Below are 26533 nucleotides of genomic sequence, written 5' to 3'. Positions count from 1 at the left end.
TATATATATGTATATATGTACATATATATATATGTATGTATATATATATATATGTATGTATATATATATATATATATATGTACATATATATATATGTATGTATATATATATATATATATATATGTACATATATATATATGTATCATCATCATCATCATCATCGTTTAACGTCCGCTTTCCATGCTAGCATGGGTTGGACGATTTGACTGAGGACTGGTGAAACCGGATGGCAACACCAGGCTCCAGTCTGATTTGGCAGAGTTTCTACAGCTGGATGCCCTTCCTAACGCCAACCACTCAGAGAGTGTAGTGGGTGCTTTTACGTGTCACCCGCACGAAAACGGCCACGCTCGAAATGGTGTCTTTTATGTGCCACCCGCACAAGCCAGTCCAGGGGCACTGGCAACGATCTCGCTCGAAAATCCTACAGGAGCCAGTCAGGCGGTACTGGCAACGGCCACGCTCAAAATGGTGCATCTCATGTGCCACCCGCACAAGAACCAGTCCAGGGGCACTGGCAACGATCTTACTTGGCTTGCCGGGTCTTCTCACGCACAGCCCATTTCCAAAGGTCTCGGTCCGTAGTCATCGCCTCGGTGAGGCCCAATGTACGAAGGTCTTGCCTCACCACCTCAGCCCAGGTCTTCCTGGGCCTACCTCTTCCACGGGTTCCCTCAACTGTTAGGGTGTGGCACTTTTTCACGCAGCTATCCTCCTCCATTCTCACCACATGTCCATACCAGCGCAATCGTCTCTCTTGCACGCCACAACTGATGCTTCTAATGTTCAGCTTTTCTCTCAAGATACTTACACTCTGACGGGTATTCACATTGACATTACACATCCATGTATGTATATATATATATATATATATATATATATATGTACATATATATATATGTATATATATATATATATATGTACATATATATATATATGTACATATATATATATGTATATATATATATATATATATGTACATATATATATATATGTACATATATATATATGTATATATATATATGTACATATATATATATGGTATATATATATATATGTACATATATATATATATACACACATGTATATATATGTACATATATATACATATATATATAGTTTCCAAAAAACAAAAAAAACAATAACAAAAACACAACAAAGTGAGGACGTGATACGGATAGTGTTATTGGACGCTCGGGAAAGGAAAGAGAGAGAGTATGATGTTTTGGGCGGAGCCCTTCGTCGGAAAGACAGATAGTTCAAAGAATGGAAAAACGGGGGAAGAAAAACTCGGCACCGATGCCCACGAGGTTACATTGTGGAAGGACCGGAAGAGGAGGTGGTGGAGGAAAAGTTCTTTCTAAGACAGGAGAATATATGTACATGTAACTCTCTATATATAAAAATGAGAATGTGTATATATGCATGTACATATGTATATATATATACGTACATATATATATATATATATATATATATATATATATATATATATATATGTACATGTATCTCTATATATATAAAAATGAGAATGTGTATATATGCATGTATATATATATATATGTACATGTATCTCTATATATATAAAAATGAGAATGTGTATATATGCATGTATATATGTATATATATATATATGTACATATATATATATATATATATTACAAATTAAAAGGGTAAAGGATTATCAATTTATTAATTAATAAATCAATTAATAATTTTTACCAAGCCCATCGGTATGAAAGCACCATTATTGGTGGAGAACTTATTCAAAAGTTCATATATTTATACATATAAGTAAGGGATCAGCAAAATATTTGCTTCACCATATACCGAAGTTCAGAAAATACCGATGGGCTTGGTAAAAATTATTAATTATTAATTGATTTATTAATTAATAAATTGATAATCCTTTACCCTTTTAATTTGTAATAATTATTCACTCCAGATTAGTATACGCAGATTTCTCTGCGATATCACTTGTCGCGCACATGGTAATTTCTTGAGGAGGGGACAGTTAGACTAGCTGACCGAGGTGAATTCGGTTATGCTTTCTGATCTGTGTCGGTGTGGAATTACCAGTCCATGCTTGCAGGGTTTGCTAGCATAGTCAAATTTACTACTGGAATACAGTACTGATGAAGGAAATTGATTATTAATTGTTAGTTATTAATCATAATCCTGAAACGCGTCTGCTGTTAATCATCTGAATTGGTTAGTTTTTCATTGTTTCTCCTTAATTATATATATATATATATATATATATATATATATATATATATATAATTATGTACATGTATCTCTATATATATAAAAATGAGAATGTGTATTTATGCATGTATATATGCATGTATATATGTATATATTCATGCATATATATATATATATATATATATATATATACATGTATATATGCATATATATACATGTATATATATATATGTACATATGCATGTACATGTATATATATGTATGTATATGTATATATGTGTCTATATATGCATGTATATATGCATGTATATATGCATGCATATAACACACTTTTTTATGTAGGCAAAAAGAAGAATGATGAATACACACGACTTTGATTAACCACAGACACATTTCAAAATTAAAGTAAATTATATTTATCTATTTTTCTCCTCAGTGTGGTACTTTGAGTTATAAATTTGCAAGTGTTAGGATTAAATATGTACACGATCAAGCATCATTGCATAACTGATATTCAACAACACTCTCAAAAATATACAGACAAATGTGAATACATATTTATCCTTTATACCTACCTGTGTTATATATATATATATATATATATATATATATACTAGCAGAGGTTCCTGGCATTGCTTGTGGTGTGAAAACTTTATCATTCTAAGAACACTTATTTTCTAGTCTAACAACCAGCTTTGCCAAAGTTTCTTCGAAAAACGTACAGAATTACATGCCAAAACATACCAAACTTCACGAAATCCTGCAAAATATTTGTGAAATATGTCACAACTACAAAAATAGGGAAAAATACAGGTTTGTCTTAGAAAATTTGAAATATATGGGTACGTAATGAATTGAACTTGATGAAAATACATATGTAAAGGAAAGAATATTGAAATTTAAAATGTCTAAAATTTACAATACAGTCAATTTTATGGTAAAGACATACCAAAATGTACCAACTTACCAATTTTGGCAGCACCAGTAACGAGTCCTCCTGGTCAAGTCCTGCCACAGAGAGTGTTTGCCCCTGCAATTTGTTGCTGAACATCACAAAACTTACACAAACAAGAAATTGGAACCACCTGAAAATAAAGGGGAATTCTGCTTCTGACAGAATAAGAGAAATCCTCTATATGAAGACACTTTCTCTCTTTCCACATCCCAGTACTTGAATGCCAAAGAACTGGGATCACATAACATGCATATTTGCAATATCACTGCAAACAATGCCCTGAGACTTTTGGGGGACTCTGATGCAGCGGCCTCTGCCACTGTTACATGACACTGTGCCCCATCTTCTAGTAACATGTGCTTGAAGCGGGCCTCCCTGCATGTTCTACATACCTCGTCATCGAAGGTTTTCAAGTCATGGAAACATGTTGATCCTTTGACTTTGTGCAGTAAAAGACGTAGGTAGAAATGTTCCTGCTGACTGTGATGGACCATGTAAACTCTCCCGAGGCTGGGACTTTGTTGCAGCGGCCTCTGCCAGCGTTGCATCCCACTGTGCCCCATCTTCTAGCAACCCATGCTTGAAACAAGCCTCGCAATATGCTCCACATACCTAGTTATCAAAGGTTTTCAGATTCTGGAAAAGTCTTCTTCACTGGGTTGGACTGTGTAAACTCTCTCAGAGCAATTGCTAGGATGTCCATCGACATCTTGACCAGATATTCTTCCTACCCACTTAATTTTGACATTTACACAGATTGTGAGTTTATTGGGGCAAATAGTCTGAAAGACGCATGGAGATAGATACAGTGAGAGCCTACAGAACCTCTCTGTAGATGATATTTTTTGTTTTACCTTGCGAGGCAAAGGTGAATAGATTGCTTTTGGTCCCCACTCTGGAGCAGCCAACATACAATTGCTCACGTGAGAAGCACGATTTGTCCAGGTGAAGTCCTGCAATTTGTTGATTGATATCGCAAAACTTACTCAGATTTGAAATTGCAACCACCTGAAAGTAAAGGGAATTTCTGCCCCCAACAAAATAATGGGGATTCTTGGTATGAAAATGCCTTGGTATGAAAATGTCCACATCCAGACAGAATGGTCGCTTCAATAACAGGGTGCATCATTTTCTTCACCACCAGTCACGTCCCATTGCACAGTCTGGGAGGATCCAAATTCCTCAGCAGCATTATTAGAGAGCCCACTTTCAGTCCCAATCTGTGGGAAGGGAGACCCAGAGGTTCCAATGAATTGAGGAATTCTGTGAGATACCTCCTCAGTGTTTGGTGTTGTATCAACTGACTTAAAGATTCGTGGAGTTCCAGGGGAGCACTTCAACAGCTGCTTATTGATATTATTGACATTGTTGTTTTTTGGAACAAGCATTGCTCTTTCGCATAGCCAAATGAGATTTTTGTAATTTTCCGCCAGATTGGGAAACACAACAGATTTGAGATCACCACTGATACTAACAATGGTGCAAACTGAACTGAGTAAAATTTCTCCACGTGTATTCAGAGGCATCTTGCCTTCACCAAGGGTCAAAATGTCTCCAGCAAATTTTGTCGACAGTTGGTCACCATACAGTTGAGGTCTCATGTTAGTGTTAAGATTCAGTGTTGTGACCTGGTGCCATAATGTAGAGAACTTAAGACATGCTCAGACTTTATCAACCCTGGTTCCTTTGGGAATTACTGGAAGAGTCTGCCTGAGATCCCCAGACAGTAAAAGGGTGAAGCCCCTATGGGATCCTGACAGTCCCTAATGTCTTTTAGTGTTCAATCTCAAGCTTCAAGAGCTCCTTTGTGACCCATGGTGCATTCATCTCACACAATGAGATGACACCTCAGCACTTTTACGTTGTCTGAGCTCTTACTGATGTGGCAAGTAGGTATGTCAGATCTTGTCATGACATACATATTTTATATGTTCAAATCCTGCCAAGATCATCTTTATATATATATTAACTTTGGGCTTTTATTTAAAAGACTCCTGGAAGAAAAGAGAAATCGAGATGTTATGAATAATTTTTCTAGGATCTTTCAGTTCATTTTGAATTTATGTTGTTACCAGAATCAGCAACTCAGTTTTTATATACAGAAGCCACCCTCTGTGTTAACTTATCCATTGCATTAGTATCTCTTGTTGCTATCACATGTGTTTCTTGTCTTATACATATCACAGACCATTATGTTTTCTTCCATTTTAGCAAATACATTATTTCTTAAGCTCTGTATTAATTGCATAAATCTTACTCATCTTTATGTAATTTTTCTTGTGAAAAGAGAGACAACTTTTTTTTGTTTGTTTATTCCAGTGATACAGCTGCTATTTTTAATGATTTAGTTTAACCCTTAAGCCCTATCCAGCTCAGATATTCTACCTATTTTATGTTAAAACTGACCAGATCCATCCCCTCATACCTACCCTACAATGTCATTCTAAAAATATACAGACACTCCATTGAAATCTTGAAAGTACAAGATAATCTGTGATTAATTCAAAACAATGTCAATAAATATGCATTGCATTAGACAAAGAAACGCAAATGCTAAAGAGTTAAAATGTGAGTATATTTCAATTGTTTACTATTCATAGTGTCATACTTGCTATAGTGGAAAATTATTAGAATCATTACAACATTAAATAAATTGCTTTGTGATATTTTGTTCACGCTCTATATTTTATATTAACAGGGTGGGAGCATTAAGCAGTGATGTGTATAAATGCAATGTTATTACCACCATTTGTCTACAACAAGAAATTTTCTCCTTAACAAAATGACTTGCTCATGAGTTTGAACATGCCTCAAGCATATTTGAACTGGTGATAACATGGCATCTATTTTATATGTTCAAATCCTGCCAAGATCATCTTTACCTTCAATTGTTCTGAGAATTACTAAAAATATAGAGCCAATTCAAGTTGATGGATTCGTGTAAGAGCATGTGGAGTAAAGTGCATCACAGTATATTGTTCTGAGTGGAAGCGCATGGCTTAGTGGTTAGAGTGTTGAACTCATGATTGTAAGATTGTGGTTTTGATTCCTAGACTGGGCAATGAGTTGTGTTCTTGAGCAGAACACTTCATTTCATGTTGCTCCAGTTCACTCAGTTAGTAAAAATGAGTAATCCTGTGAAGGACCAATGTTCTATCTAGCGAGAAATATATACACTAGAGAAGCTGAGAAACTGGCCCTATGCTTTTTTCAGAGCAATCTGGACAAACCGCCATCTTGTTCTGAGTAGCCAGTGTAGAAAAGTAGTTTGTATTTGGCTGATAAGATGTGGTGTCTTGTGAAAAATACTTGAAGGAAGCAATGTAAGCCATCTTTGTATTCTCTCATTAAAACTATGATAAGCATACAACAGTTGACAAGTAAGTCTCCAAGGGCCATTGATGATCTGACAGTACAACAAAGAAAAAACTATGCTTGCTTCAGAAAAATTTGAAATTATTAAAAGGAAATGCTACTTTGAAAGAAAATAAACGTATGAACCAGTTGTTATTTGTTTTTTACAACTATTTTGTGCTGAAAATTCTTGTCAAATGCATATAAAGAAAAATGAAAAGGAAAAGAACTGTGTTAGTTATTTATTTTTTAGTTTAATTTTATTTATTTATTTATTTATTTTTACATCGTTGACAGAAGAAACATTTCTGCTAAACCTCATATTTTTGTTTATAATTTACAGATTACTGGCATTACCATTCTTGCTATTGGGATATGGACAAAAGTACAGTTATATCTCTACATGGAATTGTCCACATTGTATTATAAAGAAGCTCCTTATGTTCTCATTGGAGTTGGTGCTGTCATTGTCCTTGTTGGCTCCATTGGTTGTTGCTGTACTGTTAAAGGAAATTCCTGTTTGCTTTACATCGTAAGTATTCTACCAGCATTCCAGACATCTTATTGATAAATGTTTTGGTTGTGAATATACTAATTAACAATGTAAACATTTCATGTATATTGATAGGTGCTTTCAACCATGTAAGTGGATTTAGTAGACAGAAACTGAAAGAAGCCCATTGTGTAGATATATATATATATATATATATATATATATATATATATATATATATACACAATGGGTTTATGTGTGTGTCTGCATTCATCCCTCACCATCACCTGAAAACTGGTGGTAGTGTGTTTATGTTCCCATAACCTAGCAGTTTGGCAAAAAGAAGCTGATGGAATAAGTTTGTGTGTGTGTAAATGGTAGATATAGGTTAAAGTAGAAAAGAAAAGACAAATAGTTTGGCAAGACTTGATAAGGACATTTAATTTAGCTATATAACGAAAGGTTTAGATAGTCTCTGACAAGTGTTTCTAGGAAATCTCAGCTGTTGGAACATCGTGTTGAGCAAAGATTCCGTATGCTGAGTATTCCATTGTTGGAGAGAGAGAGGTTAAACATAAGTAACAGTGGAAGAAGGGTCCTCATCAATGATAGTTGTTGTGGTTCATTATGTCTAGAAAGGGAGAGAAATCCAATTAAATCCAGTCAGATCCATTTTAACTGGATTTAATTGGATTTCCCTCCCTTTCTAGACATAATGAACCACAACAACTATCATTGATGTAATCAATCATCACTGCCTCTGTTTTTATATTTGCAGCGGTAAAAAAAGTCAGCTGGATTGCTGACTTGAAAGTGCCCTAGGGGTGGAGTGCAAACACTTTTGAATTGCTCAGTTAGTATTTCACTTGTCCTCATTGGGTTTCCTGTGAGTGAACCATCTTTTTGGTAGAGTGGCCCTGCTCTGCATTGCACTGAGGCTGTTTCTTGGCAAACTTGTAGAAAGCTCTGGGTTAGATTTTATATTGTCTATAGCCCAGGCTCCTTTGTCTGCTCTTTCTTTTTCATGGGAGAGTTGCAGATTTTTTTCAATCTCCAGCAGTTGTATTTTCAGGCGGGACTTTTCACTGCTTTCAACTTATTTGTTTAGACGATTTGAAATTTTTGGATGCTGTCTCATAAGAATTTTCCTCTCCCTGGGGATTTTGTTCTTGTGTACAGTGGCCTTTCTCTCCGGGACACATTTGTATATATATATATATATATATATATATATAACCCATGTTATATATGTTTATGTTCATAACCCATATTGTGCTGGTATTTTAGTTATTACTTTTTGTTTAGTTATATGCCTGACTTAAACAGTTAAAGCTACCTTACATCAATTACAACTGGGTTTTTTAATGAATATTATTTGTTACTTTGACTCAATTTTCAGTATGCTGGATTTTTGGTGGTTGTCTTCGTGGTTGAACTCAGTACTGGAATTGCAGGCTTTATCTTCAAGAATAAGGTAAATTTGCTAATCTTGTTCTTTTTTGTAATGTTCATAACCTAAGTCTCACTCAATATAGATAGTTTCTTTTTTATGGTTTTATTTATTATGTTACAGAATGTCTTAGTAAAATATAAATTTCTTCACAGTCCATCGTATACCTCAGTAATTCTCAACTAGGGTCTATATGGCCTTGGGAGCCCATATAAGATTCTTTTGTTAAAATGTATATACAATAAATTGATCATGCTTCTATAATACACAAAATATTTTAGAAATTTTCTTATACAATTCCTAATAATATTTAATTCTAAAAATATATAAAAGGATTTTTTGAAAATTGAATGGCATTGAAGGTCCACCTGAGTATAAAATAGGAATCAAAGGAGTCCATAGGGAAAACATTTTTAAGAACTTCTGATTTAGCTCACTGTGAGTAAGGGTTGGATGGGGAGTAGATAGATGTGGGCTGGGTGGAGGTGGTGGAAATGGGGGCAGAAGAAGTGAGAGCAAAAGGTGAACTAAGAGAGGAGAGTGGAAGATGTAGGAGAGGGAGATGTGTGGGAATAAACACACGGGCAGAAATATTTACACATACACACAAACACACACACACATCTGTTGTAATAAGATGTGTTCCGAAAGGAAATAAAATGTTGCACAACTCCTGTTAAATAAACTTGTTACACGTGCTCAATAATAATTTCTAAGTTAGACAGGCCTGAAATTTAGTGGTAGGGTAAGTCGATAAATCGAACCCAGAACTTATCTGATTCTTTATTTTATCAACACTACAAGGATGAAAGTTGTACATAAATTTTTCTAATTTTGGCACAAGGCCAGCAATTTTAGAGGAAGGAACCAATTTGATTACATCAACCCCAGTGCTTGACTAGTACTTATTTTACCGACACCAAAAGGATTAAAGGCAAAGTCAACCTAGGTGAAATTTGAACTCAAAATTAAGGATCAACCAGTCTTTGCAAAGATCATAGAGCTCCTCTTCTGATAAAATTAACACCAACTCAAACACTTTAAAAAGTACTCAACAAAATTCAGAATAATGATATAACAACAAAAGTGCTGGAAGAAATGTCATAAAACATTTTGTCCAATTTGCTAATTGTTCTGCTGGTTTTCTGCCTTAGAAGTTTTACATAATAATGATAATGTAGACTTGCTCTAGATGCATCAACTGCAAGCAACTGGAATAAATAAAATCTAAGTGTTTGTTCTCTTAGTGTTTTGTTATTTTGAATGTCTTAAGATGGTACCAGAAGTTAACCATAACCCTAGAGCAGCTTGAACATGAAGAATCAAATAGAAAGATAGATAGATTGTAAGCTAAGTGGAATAATATTAGTGAGCATATGTTTGAGAAACTGTGCACTGCAAAGAATATTCTTTTAGTTATTAGAAGCTCCATATTTGATATGTCCCCATTTACAGGATTATTTCTTGATCCACCATATTCTGTCATTGTGGCCACACAGTTCAATGGCAATTACAATCCTAATAATCACAAGGACATACACATGCATACACAACTGCACCTGAGACAACACAGACAGAAATGGAAATATCAGCATGCTTATACATGGAACTAAATTATAACTGTCACATGCTAGATATCACAGTCTCAAAAAGCTGTATGCCAACAGACTGATGACTCAAATAGATTGGTAATAGTCAATGTCATTCAGATACAACAACAATATCAAACACAAAACTATCAGCAACAACTTATATGCCAACAAAAAAATATGCATACTGTGTAAATTCTTTCACATCAGCATTCCCTAAGTCTGCCCACCAAAGGCTCAGCATTTCTTTGCTGTATGAAAAGACAAAAGATGGGGAAGATTTGTTAGTCATAGATTACATCTACTAAAAATCATCCCACAAATGCTCAAATGATTAACAAACAGTAGACAGCAACACTGTTGACTTAAGATATTGAATTTCACTTAAACTTTGTGAGAAGAACATAACATAGCACAATCTTTTGTAAAGCTGCAAATAAAACTATGACAGCAACAGCTGGTCCAGAAATCCTAGGTCGTCCAATTTGCCATATGCTGGTTTAGTCACTTTAAGCTGTTTACTGATAGTACAGATAAACAAATCACAATAAATAGTTTCTGATTAATTGTAGGTAGTACTTGCACAAGCAAAGATTCTTTCAGAATACCATGATTTATATTTATAGACATCAAATGTTTCAAAGGTTTCTACTCCATCACTTTTCATGCAATCACAAAGATAGACACCTCTAGCAGTGCAACAAGGCTTCTAAAAAAAACTTTGTCTCATTGACTCAACAAAGAATTCTAATCTCTGTGAAGTAATCCAATGATATGGTTACTGTTGCATATGTCATGAAACCACATAGTAAAATATACCTATTTAAACTGAAAGAAACTGAACAAGTCCATAAAACACTACAGCATTACATACCAACACTGCAATAACATCTTGCCAATATTTAGTAGAGCTCGCTATTTTTCTCTCCAAGATGTACACAGTAGATACTGAAATATACTATCAGACACAAAGAGCTTGCTGCTGATGGTGGTACATATGCCACCAGCTTCCATTTAGATTCACCATAATTTAAAATATAACCTTGATAAGGGTCAACGAGATATTGAGGAAACTTGATAGATACACTAGAATTCTAAGAAACACTATTCATGCCAAAATATGGAAAGGTGCTGGGTGAATGTCAGGAACATCCATTTTGGAGGGAATGGAATGATCAAAGATGTATAGTAACTACTGTAAGATTCACCAGATTTTGCAAATTAAAGAATCATTTATGTTCTTAGAAATTTCACTGCTTTACACTGATTTATTCAAATAAGATACAATAATTTTTTACAGTAACAGCAAGTTTCTCTTTTTGAGAAAATGTCACAAGGACCACTTCCTAGTGTCAAAATTTACCAAAAGACCATATTTGAAGAGCATATCAAAATATCACAAAAATCAGAACAGTTTCTTTTTCCTGCTACCTGTTGATTCCAGTATATTGTCTCTTCTCATTCTCATATCTTCAGTTAAACTGATTCTTTGAAAAGGTATTCCAGCCATCCGAGAGTTCAGGCCAAATTGCCACCTTGTTTTGCCTGCATGCAGTCAACACCTACATACTATAACCCTTTCATGATGCTTTTAGAAAGGTCCAAAGATCTATCATGCTTCTTCCTCTTCCGACTGAGACTAGACACTATATGATTATTTACACCATTAACAAAATATAGCTAAATACTTATATGCCAATAACATGAGCACCACCCACTCTATAACAGACCAATAATGTTCAGGTATTACATTACATCATTACATCCTTTTACCAAAACTGGTACTGAGGTAAAATAATTGTTTCAAATTTTGACACAAGGTCAGCAGTTTTAGGAAAAGGGATTCATTCAATTACATTGATCCCAGTACTTGACTAGTACTTTATTCATCAATCTCAAAGGATGAAAAGTAAAGTTGACCTTGTTGGAATTTGAACTCAGAGTGTAAAGAACCAAAAGTGCCACAAAGCACTTTGTCTGGTGCATTGATAATTCTGCCAAGAAGTATTTTTACAGAAACATTCCTGTCACTTTGTCCTTACATAGTGCAGAGAATAAATGGATTTTATTAATGCAACCATTGTCACCTTAGACTCAAGGTACCTTCAAGATACAACAGTACTACTTCTCATGATATACGAGTAATTAACAAGGGAGACAACTTCCATATCTTCCTTACCTGGAAGATAATCCAAGTCCTATTTGCTCATTTAAAGATCCAACTGAAATTGGCCTAAAATGTACAAACTCATTTGATGTCTGATGTTGTAAAATTACTATAATGTTATACATAACTACAAGATAGTGTAGCGTTGTGTTTTACAACACAGTAATTTTTTTTTTTTATATATTTACATAAATGTTTTAATATTATTCACTAATTAATTGAACATATTAAATTGTTTTCAATTTCTGCAGCATCCAGTTTGATTTAAGATTTCAAACCTGTTTTTCAACTAATTTCAGAATAAAAATTTAATAAATTTTAATTTAATCTTTTATATATTATTTTTATTATTATTATTATTATTATTATCATTATTATTATCATTAAATAATAAATAATAACAATAATATAAGTAGTCAGCAAGTATTAAATCCAATAAAGAGCAAATCCATAAATTTTATAATTAATAATTATAATTGAGAGTACACGAGGCACTAACGTTGCTGTAAATAAGAGTAAAAAGATACTCTAATAAACCACCATTTCACTGAAGGTACAACAAGCTGGCCAAAACTGAGGGACAAGTAAAGAAATTAACTTGCCATTGCGGCTGATAGTCACAAATGAGGCAAGAGATATCCCTGTATCATATGATTTTGAACTTTGAGCCTTTAGCTCTTATTTCTCATCAGCAGGTCTTACTGCTTACCTAAGGCTAAAACCTTCACTCACTTCACCATGCCTGTTAATCATTGACAGATGAGTGCCAATATTTCAAATGATGTCAGTGTATAATTTTACATGAATAAATATAGATAACATTATTAATAAATAACAATAATAATATAAGTGGCCAGCAAGCATTAAAACCAATAAAGGCAGATCCATAAATTTTATAATTAATGATTATAATTTAGGGTACATGAGGCACACCAGCATTGCTGTAGATAAGAGTCGAAAAATACTCTACTAAACCACTATTCGTCCCTCAATTTTTGCCAGCCTGTTGTGCCTTCAGTGAAATGGTAGTTTACTAGAGTATTTTTTTACTGTTATTTACGGCAGCACTGATGCCTCGTGTGCCCTCAGTTATAATTATTAATTATAAAATTTTTATATATGTTTATATAAGGTTAACTGAGTTAGAGGTTAAAATAATCATCTAAGGGATAGAAGTATCCATTACACTACCAGTATATTACCTGTTTAACCATGGGCATACACATGCAAGCATATTATGCTCATAAATTATAGGTAACAACAAGGATAAACATGTTCATCAAGAATCAAAATTTAAAGAAGACATAAAATGGAGAAATATCAATGAACAACAACTGACTTACATCAAATATTATTTATTAATTCCATACAAATAGACTGCATCCCATCTAACAGCTGTTTCTGTATTCAATGTTGTATGGTATTGATATGCTAAAAAATATTTATCATATTTGGTAATAAAACCGATCTGAAACATGGAGCTTCATCAGAATAAATAAAGAAGAGCAGTGAGAAGAAAAAGGGAAACGTTGAATATGGTTGTAATCATAGCATTTTGCTTGCTTATCTCTTTGGGACATTAAGTAAATATATATATATATCTGGTGTTTACAAACATGAAAATACAACATCTCAATGTATGAGTGTCCCTATATTCCTTTACTAGTTTCAGCTTGAGAGCTGCAGCCATGCTGGGGCACCACCATTAAAAAGTGACCAGCAAGCCACTACAGAGTATGAAACTCTGTACCTCTCAAACTCTGACTGAGCTTTCTGTACCATTAAGCTAAACAACTCCCTAACATTATTGTATTTTTTATTTAATTGTCAGAAGTTACAATATACCGTACACAAAACTTTTGGCTGTTGAATCGTTTTGTAATCTTTGCCAATTAAACAATAAATATCTTTGACCAATTCAGTTGAAAACTTTGCACTCTTAATCAAAATCTTGGAATATTGCTTTGCTTAAATAATTCATAATTCTTAAATTACTTAAATTCATCTGAATATATTATTGTATTTAAGTTACTGTTTTTAAGCCTAATCCAAGAAACTTGTCAGAGCTGAAATGAAAACAAAAGATTGCAATTTTGAGTTTCTTTGTTACATTTTCTGTTACATTTTGTTGTGACACTCTATGCCAAACAAACTTTTTCAAAACAAGCATATGCCGTTATATACGGAAGCCAAATTTTATTAGAATTCCATTCTTAGCGGATTCACAAATGTCAATAGAAGTTTATATTTTTAGAAATCTCTGTATATAAATGTGAATTTTCTATTGTATTTTATTCAGAAAATCTAAAACCAACAAAACCACACACACACACACACACACACAAACACACTTATCTACTACATATGTGGGAAATTCTGTTTGTGGGTGTATTTGTGGAGTTGTTAGCTAACTCCTCCTACATTGTTTTATCAATTTTGATGAAACTTGACATGTGAGTAGAACTCATATCTGGAAACCTTGTGGTATACTCAGATTGTTGAAAAAGTCTATAATAGGGCCCCTGGAAGAGATCCTTATATATATAGCCAAGGGAAATAACCCATTCATTTTCCTAAATTATTTGGTATAAATCAAAATGAGTATGCTTATTTCTTACTATTTGAACTGTTAGAGTTATTTTCACAATTTATCCAGTACAACCCTTAAACAATAGATCCACTTATTTCGGTTAGTGATTTATTCACGAATATACCAACACTAGCGCCGCTGAGGGTAATATTCTCTGGGAACGCACAAAAGCCCTTTTCAGAATTATTTACTTTGAATTGTTATCATGTCATATCTGATTAGCCTGTTATTACGTAACATGCTTAATGATTTTAGTATACATACCTTACTAGTATTTCTTCCTAAGTTCTATATACTCTGGGAATGCATTAAAGCCCTTTTCGGGGCTACTTTATTTGAATTCTTACTATTGGGTAACTAATTTCATGTTATTACATAACTGACTTCATAATTTGGGTATTCATAACTTATTGGGAATTCCTAAAAACAAGATCTTGTGTAAGGCAGTTCAGTATTCTCTATAAATGCACAAAAACCATTTTAAGGGCTACATACTTTGTATTGTTGTTATTGGATTATCAAAACAATTATGAGAACAGAACCAAGGGATAAGCCCCACTTTCCCGGGATTTACCGGGTACGACAGCTGGTGTACATATATTTGCACATCATGATTTTATATTATATAAAAATATATACATACATATTACAAAGATGTACTTGCATAGCAAGTGACTTGATCTGAGATCGTGTGCTGAAACAAAAACAATTGCAACATGGAAGGTGTTTGTAAGCCATTTAAAAACACACAAAAACCATTAGATTCACTTCAACATTTAAATTTAATTTGTCAAAATATTTTTGTCACTTTGAAGCCGCGACCTGTTCACTCATGGAATTTTGTCAGTGAACAGGTCGTGGTTTCAAAGTGATGAAAATATTTTGATAAATTGAATTTAAATGTTGAAGTGAATCTAATGGTTTTTGTGTGTTTTTAAATGGCTTATAAACACCTTCCACGCTGCAATTGTATACATATATATATATATATATATATATATATATATATATATATATATATATATATTTTCTTACATCCTTATTTTTACATAATTTATTCTCAGCTTGAAAAGGGATTCCAAATTGGTTTACGTACTGCTTTAGATCACTATGAGGACAAGAACTATGCTCCCAGCAGTAACGCAATTGATGGTTTGCAGAAGACTGTGAGTATTCGGAATTTTTTTTTTTTTGATTTCATTTATAATTGTTGGAGTTTGATGAGTTCCTGAAATATGTTCTCTGTTACCACATCATATATGCACAATTATACATCACAATACTGGGTGTCTCATCTAATCATTGCTAACTGAATTATTATTTTTTAAGGTTGTATATTTTTGTGGGGAGGTCTTTATTTTTTTCTTCATTGCTTGGCCTTTTAACATTTGAGCAATTTGATGTTAGTGCTAGTAGTTTTACAGATGGTCTTCCAGTGAACATTTAAGTATAAGAAAAATATAGTCAGTAGAAACGAAAATGTCTTATCCAGCTTTATAAAACAAAAACAGTAATTAATATTTGATTTCACAACAATGTTGTTTGTGCTCTAATTTCAGAGTTATTGTACCATTACTTGCCATAATAAATTACAAATTTGTGTGTGTATATATATATATATATATATATATATATGTGTGTGTGTGTGCACGCACACACACACACACACATAGACAGGCAGGTAGGCATTCCTTTCTTCCCATCCCAGCTGATCTACTTCAAGGATTTAATTTGTCATCTAAATTTACTTTGTCAAAATATTTTTCTCGCTTTGAAGTCGCGACCTATTCACTCAGGGAATTTTGTCAGTAAACAGGTCATGGTTTCAAAGTGATGAAAATGTCAATTTAAATGTTGAAGTGAATCTAATGGTTTTTGTGTGTTTTTAAATGGCTTATAAACACCTTACTAGACTGCTCGTGGCATGTTGGGTCCTCTGGAAAGTCTGAGTTTCCCAGCAATGGAGTTTTGTTTCATGGGGGTTTTTTTCTTTTCCGGGTTATTTCGCATGCTTTCAACGAATGTGACATCGAAATCACACATAAATGGCTCCTTTCCCCGGAAAAGGAAAGATTTGGCTGCTATTTCTTGCACACCCTGCTAATACATAACAGGTATTTCGGGTCCTATATCACAAATAACTGTCACGTGGTAGCAGGGTGTAATAGAAATAGCAGCCAAATCTTTGGAGCTGAGATACATTGAATGCACTTTTATTTTGAATCTCAGAACTGGGACTTTGACTCTTAGAACTCTCATCCAGATCAGCTGGTTTTGTTCGTTAATTTCTATAAAAAATTTTTATTTATTGGATCTTTCTGATTTGGCGGGAAGAGTGAAAAACGTTTTATATGAGACATTCTACCAGTGCCCCAAGTTTGAAAGTGTTTCGTTCAGAAAACAAGTCGCGCCCGCCAAATCAGAAAGATCCGTAAAGGTAAAGGAAGACACACAAATGCACATGCATATGTGTATGTGTGTCTGCATTTATGCTTATCGATGTGAGAGTCGGTGTTGTGTCAAAAGTAAGTTAACCTTTCAATAAATATAGATTGGTAAAAATAAGTACCAGGTTTGAAGTAATCCCTGGAGTCTATAAGATTACTTATACATCTACATGCATGCACACTTGCAGGAACTCTGAATAAGAATTGATTCAGAGTGTCAACTCATCAAACCCATGCCTACATAGGAAATTACATGTAAAATGAAGACAGGAAACATGGCCTAGTGGTTAGGGTGTTTGGCTCACAATCATAATGTTGTGGGTTCAATTCTTTGGCCAGGTGCTGCATTGTATCCGTAAGCAAAACACTTCTTTCATGTTGCTCCAGCTTACTCAGCTGAAAATAAATACCAGCCATGTGGTAATACATTTCTCTCTCTCCCCCCCTCTCTCCCTCCCTCTGGCTATCTCATTCTGTATGTGTTGATGAGTCAAAGGATGGAACAGATGAGAGGATGTCTGTCAGTGCACGACTACATAATCACCTAAAACAATTAGCAAAAACATGGTACATGTTACGAAGCCATATTCGTTCTTTGGTGATGACTGGCTCTTTAATATATATATATATATATATATATATACACACACACACACACACATATATATATGTATAATCTAAACTAATATAAAAATATTTTTAAAAAATAAAGTAATTTTCAGTTTTGTTGTCTGTTTTACTACTTCATTAAAATCGTTAACTTGAGGCCTGTTTATTTTTTGCTTCTCTTTAGCTGGACTGCTGTGGTATTAATAGCTATGAGGACTGGCTAAAAACAAAATGGAGCCACGCAAACCCTGATACCGTGCCAAAAAGCTGCTGTCGTAACCATGATAAATGTGATAATCGGATTCCACATGATAACTCAAGTGACATATTTCAGCAGGTATCTGCAACTTTTTCCTTTTCAGTATTTTAAAATAATTTAGCAACAAGTTTAGTATTGTTTATTATTATTATTGATACCAAATCTGTCCCAACTTTTCTGTCACAAAAAGAGAAAAAATGGAGACTACATGTTTCCAGAATTACATTAGGGGACAGGAAGGTCAATACGAAGATGGAATTTTACCATAATTAAATTAACCCAAATCAAAGTACTAAACCTGTGTGTTTGTGATAGCATCTTGTCCAATCCTCCAACCCCATGTCAAAACTAACTGGAGCCATGTATCAATTTTGCAAAATATTTGCATCTTGACAACTCTATGTTTGTATTAATTATAATAATTATGATTTTTTTCCCCTTCACTTTTAATAGGGTTGCTATCGGAAAGTGGTTGATTTCATGAATGGCAATCTTGGATTAATTGGCGGAGTCATTCTAGGAATATCCTTTTTTCAGGTAAATTTTAAAATAAATTTCTTCCAAAATAATGAGGTAAATTCATAAAATTTTACTCTTATTTTTCAATAAAAAAAAGGGAGCTATGAAAATTTAGAAAATAAATTAACAGTGAAGATATATACACAATATTTAGCAGTAATGGACTGTTAGTTTAAAATTAACAGCAAAATGAACGAAGATTAGAACCTCCTAGGAACCTAATGTCAGGAAAGCCTGCATATAATGACTTCTAATATCTCCTATTCTTAAAATATCTGTTAAATTAGGAAACAATTATAAACAATTATAACATTAATATACTTTTGCATTTTAAAACCAATAGTGAATGGAAAATAATAGTATTGTTAGTGAAGATTGTTTTCATGAAAAGATTATTCTCATGAATTGTTGAATTGAAGCTCTTGTTTATATTTATTCTTTCATATTGTTACTAGTATTAGCAGATAATTAGTACGCGCACTCACACACACACACACATGTAGATCAAATAAATGCAAACTAGGCTTGTTAGAGAAACAGATCTTTACTCAATGCTTCAAAATGTTGAACAAAATGTCCAAAATGTCTGTGCAGGCGTATAAACAAATTTCTCTTTAAAAAAATTTCAAATACAGATTGCTAACAATTTTCTTCAATTCTCTGTGCTTAGATCCTTGACTAAATGAACCAAACATTACCACATAGTAATTATTGTCTATAGATCATTACTCTGGTCACTTAACCACCACTTCTCCTTCATAGTCGTAGCATCAAGTAGACAGGCTATTTCTACAGTATCCACTCATATTCATCCTCAGCAACAGCCAACAAACTTTCCGTTGCATGAATCCCCAACTAATTTCCTTCATTCAGCTTTTAGGCTTGCACGTACTAAGAAATTCTGAATAGCAATGAATGAATTATTAAATTCAAGTGAATAAATAAACTCTATTATATATATATATATATATATATTACACTCTCTGAGTGGTTGGCGTTAGGAAGGGCATCCAGCTGTAGAAACTCTGCCAAATTTAGATTGGAGCCTGGTGTTGCCATCCGGTTTCACCAGTCCTCAGTCAAGTCGTCCAACCCATGCTAGCATGGAAAGCGGACGTTAAACGATGATGATGATGATATATATATATATATATATATATATATATATATATATATATATATATATATATACACAGTGCATGGCGAATATATTGTCGTCTAAATTACACAAAAATGAAAATAACTCTAACATTTCATTTTGACAGATATATTTATCAAAATTACATACAAATATCTTGAAATACTAAAAAGTAAATTTATTCAATAAAATCGCCATTAGCTTCACCCACTGCCTCCAGATGACTTCAGAATCTCCTGCAACTCTTCTGGATGGTCTCCTTGTTTAAGTTGGTGAATGTTGCCATAATCCTTGCCTTCAGTTCATCTTTGGTGTTACAAGTTTTGTTGGTCTCTCACTCAACTGTGCCCCACATATAATAATCAAGGGGTTGCAGTGTGGAGAGTTAGATGGCCAAATGTTAGGGGTGATGTGGTCACAGAAATTGTCTGACAGCCTGACTGGGTTCTCTTGTTTGTGTGGCATGGTGCAGAGTCCTGTCGTTAGACATAAGGTCTTCCAGCAGCTACCTTCTTGACCCAGGGTAGCACTACCTCTAGGCACTTGATGTAGGCCTCTGTATTGATTCTGAGGCCATGTGGGAAGATGAATGGAGGCATAACATCACCATCACTAGTGATCACTCCAAATGCCATGATTTTGACTGGATGCTTAATTCTTATCACTCTCGGTACATGTTTGGGGACATGACAAGCCAACAGTTGTTCTGTGTGTTCACCATCTGTTGGCACTGGAGCTTCCAACATGAATGCCAAGCAGTACAGCATGTCGTTTCCAAATTTCTGGCAGAGTGAATTGCATCATGGTGCTGTTTTTTCTCACAGACAGTGCCCAGCTGACCCTACTATATTGTGTGGTCGACAAACTCAAAAACATTGTGCATGCAAGAAATTAAAAATATAAGATGGCAACAATTCGATATTGTTATCAAAGAAATTAATAAAGTAATCAAGGCAAAGTTTGAGAAAAATAAGCTCAGACTACTCATAGACAACATGATAACAGTTACATCTGCATATGTAGCATGATCAAGACTGACAGATGGGCAAAAGGACCATTTCTATGAGTCCTTGACACAGACTACATAAATAATGAATGATAGTGACTGCATTATCATGATCGGTGGCTCTAATGAACACGTTGAGCAACACTCTAATTGCTGCTCTTGCATATGGCTGTGATATGAAAAATGAGATACGATCTGGTTGGATGACACAAATGACCTAATCTTTTGAAACACCAACTTCAACAAACCAGTCAGCCACCTGGACACCTACTTAGATGAATATGTGAACCAGATAGACTTTATACTGTCTAGGAAATGGGATAGGCAATTGATTGTAAATAATAAATTTGCCCTCAGTGAAGATTGTGCCATTCAAAATAGACTAGTAGTTAGGGATCCTTCTGAATTGACGGGCACCACTTGTTTTCTTAACGAAACACTTTCAAACTTGGGATACTGGTAGAATGTGTCATATAAAACATCTTTTTCTCTTAACTTTCTTAACAAAAGTTTCTACATCGCAAGTTATTTCATGTTAAAGTTGTCGTATTTCTGTAATTTCAACCAATCACTGACATCTATTCAGCTGAATACAGTTACTGCTGTTTTTGTAAACAATAATTTTTGCTGGTGTCAAGAACGTTATTCCCTAGTAAGGGTTTAGGGTTAGGGTTCAGATTTTAGAGTTAAGGTTTGGGTTAGGGTTATGAGTTATAGGGTTTTAGAGTTAGGGTTATGAGTTAGGTTATGGCAAAAATAATCATAACCCTAACTCTAAAACCGGAACCCTAACCCTAAAACCCTAAAGCTAAAACCAGTAGAAACACATGAACGATGTTATAAATAACAGTACTGCCAATAGTTGTTGTTGACAAACAACGGCACTAATTTTATTCAAGGGAAAAGATCCCATGACACCGTTAGAACATGTTGTTTACATTCCACGGCAGTAATTGTTTTCACCTCAACAGACGTCAGTGATTGGTTGAAATTACCGAAATACGACAATTTTTTACATGAAATAACTTCGAATACAAACATTTTTATCTGTTCTATAATACAAAATATACAAGTATACGAAGTTTGAAAGTGTTTCGGTACCAAAAACACTACATAAAACATAAATGAAAAGTAGTGCCCGTCAATTCAGAAAGATCCGTGGTTAGTGACATAAGAGTAAGAGCTAGATGGTTGCAGAGACATAAGTCAATTATCTGGAGAAGGAAATTGTTGAAGCTAAAAGAACACTTGAATGAATAGGGATCAAAGAAATACATGTTGACTCATATGACAAGGCAGAGGCAGAAATAGGCTTATAACACCGGAAGTTTCAACAAGATAATCAGCTGTGTGACAAACTAGAACTTAGGATGGAGTGAGATTACAGTCAAACAGAAAGTAACAATATGTTGGAATGTTTTGTAGATTGTCATAAAAGCTAAAAGACATGTCTGAGAAAATTGGAAGAAATTAGTGAGCAAAGACTATACGAGAGAGCAAAAAGAGAAGCTAAATGGATTGACATGTCCTCAGACAAGAACAAAATAGCAGTTGTATGGTGGTACTAAAGTGACAGCCTGAGAGGATAAGAGCAGCAGGGTTCCCTAAAACTACATGGCAAAAGACCATTGACAAGGAAAGGAGATGAGAAGGGTGAACAAGCTGGAATGTGACCAGAATAGCGGCAGAGAATAGAGCTGGTTGAAGAGGTTGTATTGTAACCTTATGTGCCTTATGGCATGGAGAGAGCTAACTAAAAGAGAAGCTACAATTAGATATATGGGGCAAAATGAGAAGCTGAATGTTTGCCAATGTTGTGATTGAAGATTATCAAAAGTTTAAGGTGTTCTAGTTAGCAAAGCAGTGTCTCAGTGTGAATCAATGTCATTGAAGTAAAATGTGTGGAAATGATAGTGGTACACCTGTCCTCCCTGATTGTGAGAAGAGCCACAAAAATATTACTTTGAGAGCTCCCTGAATGAGGTCAATTCATAAAGAGAGGGGTGGAGATCTAAACCACGTGGACCCAACAGGGTTCACTATTATATAGTTGAAAGCAGAATTAAGGATGTGAAGGCAGGGAAAGTAAGAATGTTCATTAAAATGCTGAACATATTTGGCAAAGTAGGTCATGCACTTGTCACTTGTGTAGTTAATCAGGTCACATAGGGAGGTTCTATACCCAATGACTGATGTATTAGTATCAACAATTATCAAGACAAAGGAGATATTCTAAAATAAAACAACTTCAAAGATGTTATTGATGGTCCAAGATATGAAAGTAACAAAGAATTATGGCATAATTGATTCAGAAGAAAAATAACTCACATGTCTTAATAGTAAGACAAGTTCTTCAAGTGCAGGACAAGTTCTTTACTGAGAATAAGCCATTATGACCAGCTTTTGTTGACTCGAAGAAAGCCTTTGACAGAGTAGTCTGGTAGTCTTTAAGAACATTAGGTTCATGAGAGACATGGAAATCATGTACAGAGATACCATCATCAAGTTGAGAGTTGGTAATGTGTAGAATGAGAGTTGGATAAAGAAGTACCAAATATTCAAAATGAAACCTGGAGAAGAGGAAGACCTAGGAGGAATTGATGGAAGGTGATTTCAGGCTGATGGACCTCACAAAGGAGATGTCAAAAGGGTGCAAGACCCATCCAACTCAGGCAAGCATGGAAAAGCAGGTGTAAAAGGATGACGATAATGTATGTGTGTGTGTGTGTGTATATATATATATATATATATATATATATATATATATATATATATATATATATATATATATATGTATATATCTGTGTGTGTGTTTATTTATATGTCCACTGAATTCATGTTTTCCTATATTTCTTTCTATTGCAGCTCCTGGGAGCTATCCTTGCATGCTGTTTGGCCAAAAGCATTAATAAGGCCAAATATGAACAAGTAGCATGAAGAATTAAGTTGTTATTGCTGAAAGTTGAATAAAATGTAAGCCATTGTAAGCTTCATTTATTTAGATGGCTCTTGGAATAACTCACACCTTTCCTAGACTGCTTCCGTATAAGCTACCTGGTCAACCTTCTAAACCAAACCAAAGTGAAGATCCTGTTGAAATCTTTCTTGTTTTTCAGTCTTGTGTTTCCCTTTGTAAATTTAGCTTTATCTATTACAGCATATTTAATTTTACATTAACTTTCTCATGATAACTATTACTAACTTATATTGCTGCTTTATTAATGCACTGCTACTGCACACTCCTCCCACTTACCCACATATATATATATATATATATATATATATATATATATATATATATATATAACATACTTAATATGGCTTAGAAATCTTTTACTTACATTTACATTTGTGGACTTCTAACCTTACACTATTGATAATACTTTTGACCTTGCTGTCATCATTTTATTCATTAATTCAATTTTGCTAATTATATTGTAGTTGAAGGGTCTGTTTTCTGTACTACTCCTTTTTTTTTTCATCTTCTTACACTTCTGGTTCTATGCTTGAGTCAATTTGAAGTGAATGTTATAAGTGATATTAATGAATTGATTAACATTAGATTTATTCATATTAATTTATTATCAAAACATTCATATGCATACAAACAATCATAATCTATTTATTTACTCTACACATACAATAAATTTGTGATTTAGCTAAATTTTAAGCATACACATCAAGGTTGAATTCATAGCAGTCTTTTGAAGCCTCATGAATATGCTGAGAATGGCATTAAGAATTCACCAGAAACTGCAGAAATATCACATTGAATATGACCCCTTCATTATTATGAGTTAACTACTTTTTAAGATTGTAAAATATGTGTCTTAGGACAAAACAATCTTCAAACAACTTTATTTAAATAAAATTTTCAAAAGCTGATATTTTCATAATCTACCAAGAAAATTTATGACTACCCAATGACATCTACCAACAGTTATTACATAGAAAACCTATTACTTACTATATGTCATCTAACTGGAATTATTTCCTCTGATATCTTTCTTCTTACATCTACAAAGTCTTCAACTGCTTGTTACTGCAATTAATTTACAACTATTGTAAGTATTCAGCAAAGACAGTTTACTAATCAAACTCATAGTTAATACTGGCAACATGTTCTTCTAATTTCACTATCCTAACTAATACATATTTGCATAGGTTCCATCACATTGGATTCACAAATAATGAATTTCACCACAAATTAAGCATTCTGTAGTTCTCTATAAGAATAGGACGCTATGAAAAATAACCCTAGAATATATTAAAACTTTAGTTACATCCTCTTACATTAGTATTTTTTTACCTATATACATTCTTCATCTATCATGACCAGAATTTGTTAGAATCTCAATTTCTATAATCTTTCTACAGCACTATTGCTTCATATAAATATTCTATTTTGTTGGCATATCTACTTACAAATATTGGCATTCCTACATATTTACATATTTATTTAGTGTTTAGCAAATGCTGTTCTTTCTTTGCATTGCAAGAGTCTACATTTTTGATTACCAATACTTACGACCATTTAGGAATAAATGATTTGCTATTTAATTACATATAATAATTTTAATCATGATAATAGGTAAAATAGAACCTTGTCCCACATTGTAGACTACTTCAATGGCTAGAAATTTATTAGTAATTAGAACATGAAAGTTAAAAAAAATATTAAATAATTCGAGACATAAAACACGACCCCAAATCAACCTCTGCATCTATTCTCTCTGCATTTTTTTTATTTTTCTCTGACACATGATTCCTCTAATGAATATCACACTGTTTTCTTTATTTGTAGTTGTGTTATATATATATATATATTACTGATGTCCAAATGTCAATGGTCTTTCTCTACTTCATATAAACACTCGTTTCAGAATCTCTCTCTCTCTCTCTCTCTCTCTTTCTCATCTTTGTAGTTCATATTTACATTTAATCTTTACTTTCATTAATCTTTTCAGTGAAATCATACATATAAAAATATATATTCATGCATGTGTGTGTGTGTATATAAATAAATAAACATTAACAGACAATGAAAGCTTAAGAATAAGGACACTAATGTAATCTATATCAAAAAGAATCGCATATGGACATTAATAACTTATATATATATATATATATATATATATATATATATATATATACACACACACATGTATATATATGTATATACATAGGTGTATGTGTATATATATATATATATATATATATATATATAGTAATGATGATATTGAGGAAGAAAAGATGATAATGTGATATTCCTTAGATAGAAACCATGTGTCAGAGAAAAAGAGAGATAGAAATGCAGTCTCTCTTAAATTTTGTCTAAGATTGAATAACATTATATATTTGGTAAATGTGGAAAAAAAAAAAAAAAAAAAAAAAAAAAAAAAAAGGGTTTCCCACCTGTAACAGATATGATGTTGCAGAGTTCCTTTGATCAATAGTCATATACTGCTGCCTCAGAGAGGAAAGCTCTACATCTTGCATATTTAAGGATTTCACTAGTGAATGATTTCACTTGTGACCTGCTCATCTTTATTGTTATTTAATTATTATAAATGAATAAATATTATTCTGGCTGAAAAATATATTTTTTAAATATGGTAATATAGCTAATACATGTTTATTTACTTTAACATCACACCTGTGATACTATCCAAAAGCAAATCCATTTGACTTTCATTGCTTTCAAAATCTCTATAAAAAAGAACAATGTTCAATATAAATAAGTTTCAAA

The 26533-nt window shown here is 33.4% G+C and overlaps 1 protein-coding gene across 1 annotated transcript; it reads left to right on the top strand.

The window, feature by feature from the left end:
• The first annotated feature begins 6859 nt into the window (after positions 1–6859).
• Positions 6860–26201, top strand: LOC106884105 (tetraspanin-7). Its single transcript, XM_089366626.1, has 6 exons — positions 6860–7049; positions 8410–8484; positions 15871–15972; positions 18047–18199; positions 18575–18658; positions 23650–26201. The coding sequence occupies exons 1-6, from the start codon at positions 6921–6923 to the stop codon at positions 23719–23721; spliced, it is 615 nt and encodes a 204-aa protein (XP_089222752.1). The 5' UTR covers positions 6860–6920; the 3' UTR covers positions 23722–26201.
• The last annotated feature ends 332 nt before the right edge of the window (positions 26202–26533 follow it).

This window comes from Octopus bimaculoides, chromosome 19 (genome assembly GCF_046866305.1).
Source record: "Octopus bimaculoides isolate indiv1 chromosome 19, ASM4686630v1, whole genome shotgun sequence".
NCBI lineage: Eukaryota > Metazoa > Mollusca > Cephalopoda > Octopoda > Octopodidae > Octopus > Octopus bimaculoides.
Note: the sequence above shows the minus strand (reverse complement) of the source record. Positions and strands in the feature narration are given on the sequence as shown.

Excerpts from the sequence above, each read along its gene's own strand:
- LOC106884105 (XM_089366626.1), top strand. The coding sequence starts at position 6,921 with ATGGAATTGTCCACATTGTATTATAAAGAAGCTCCTTATGTTCTCATT. Across the intron at positions 7,050-8,409 it reads ATTCCTGTTTGCTTTACATC|TATGCTGGATTTTTGGTGGT; the intron begins GTAAGTATTCTA and ends CTCAATTTTCAG. Across the intron at positions 18,659-23,649 it reads TAGGAATATCCTTTTTTCAG|CTCCTGGGAGCTATCCTTGC; the intron begins GTAAATTTTAAA and ends TTTCTATTGCAG.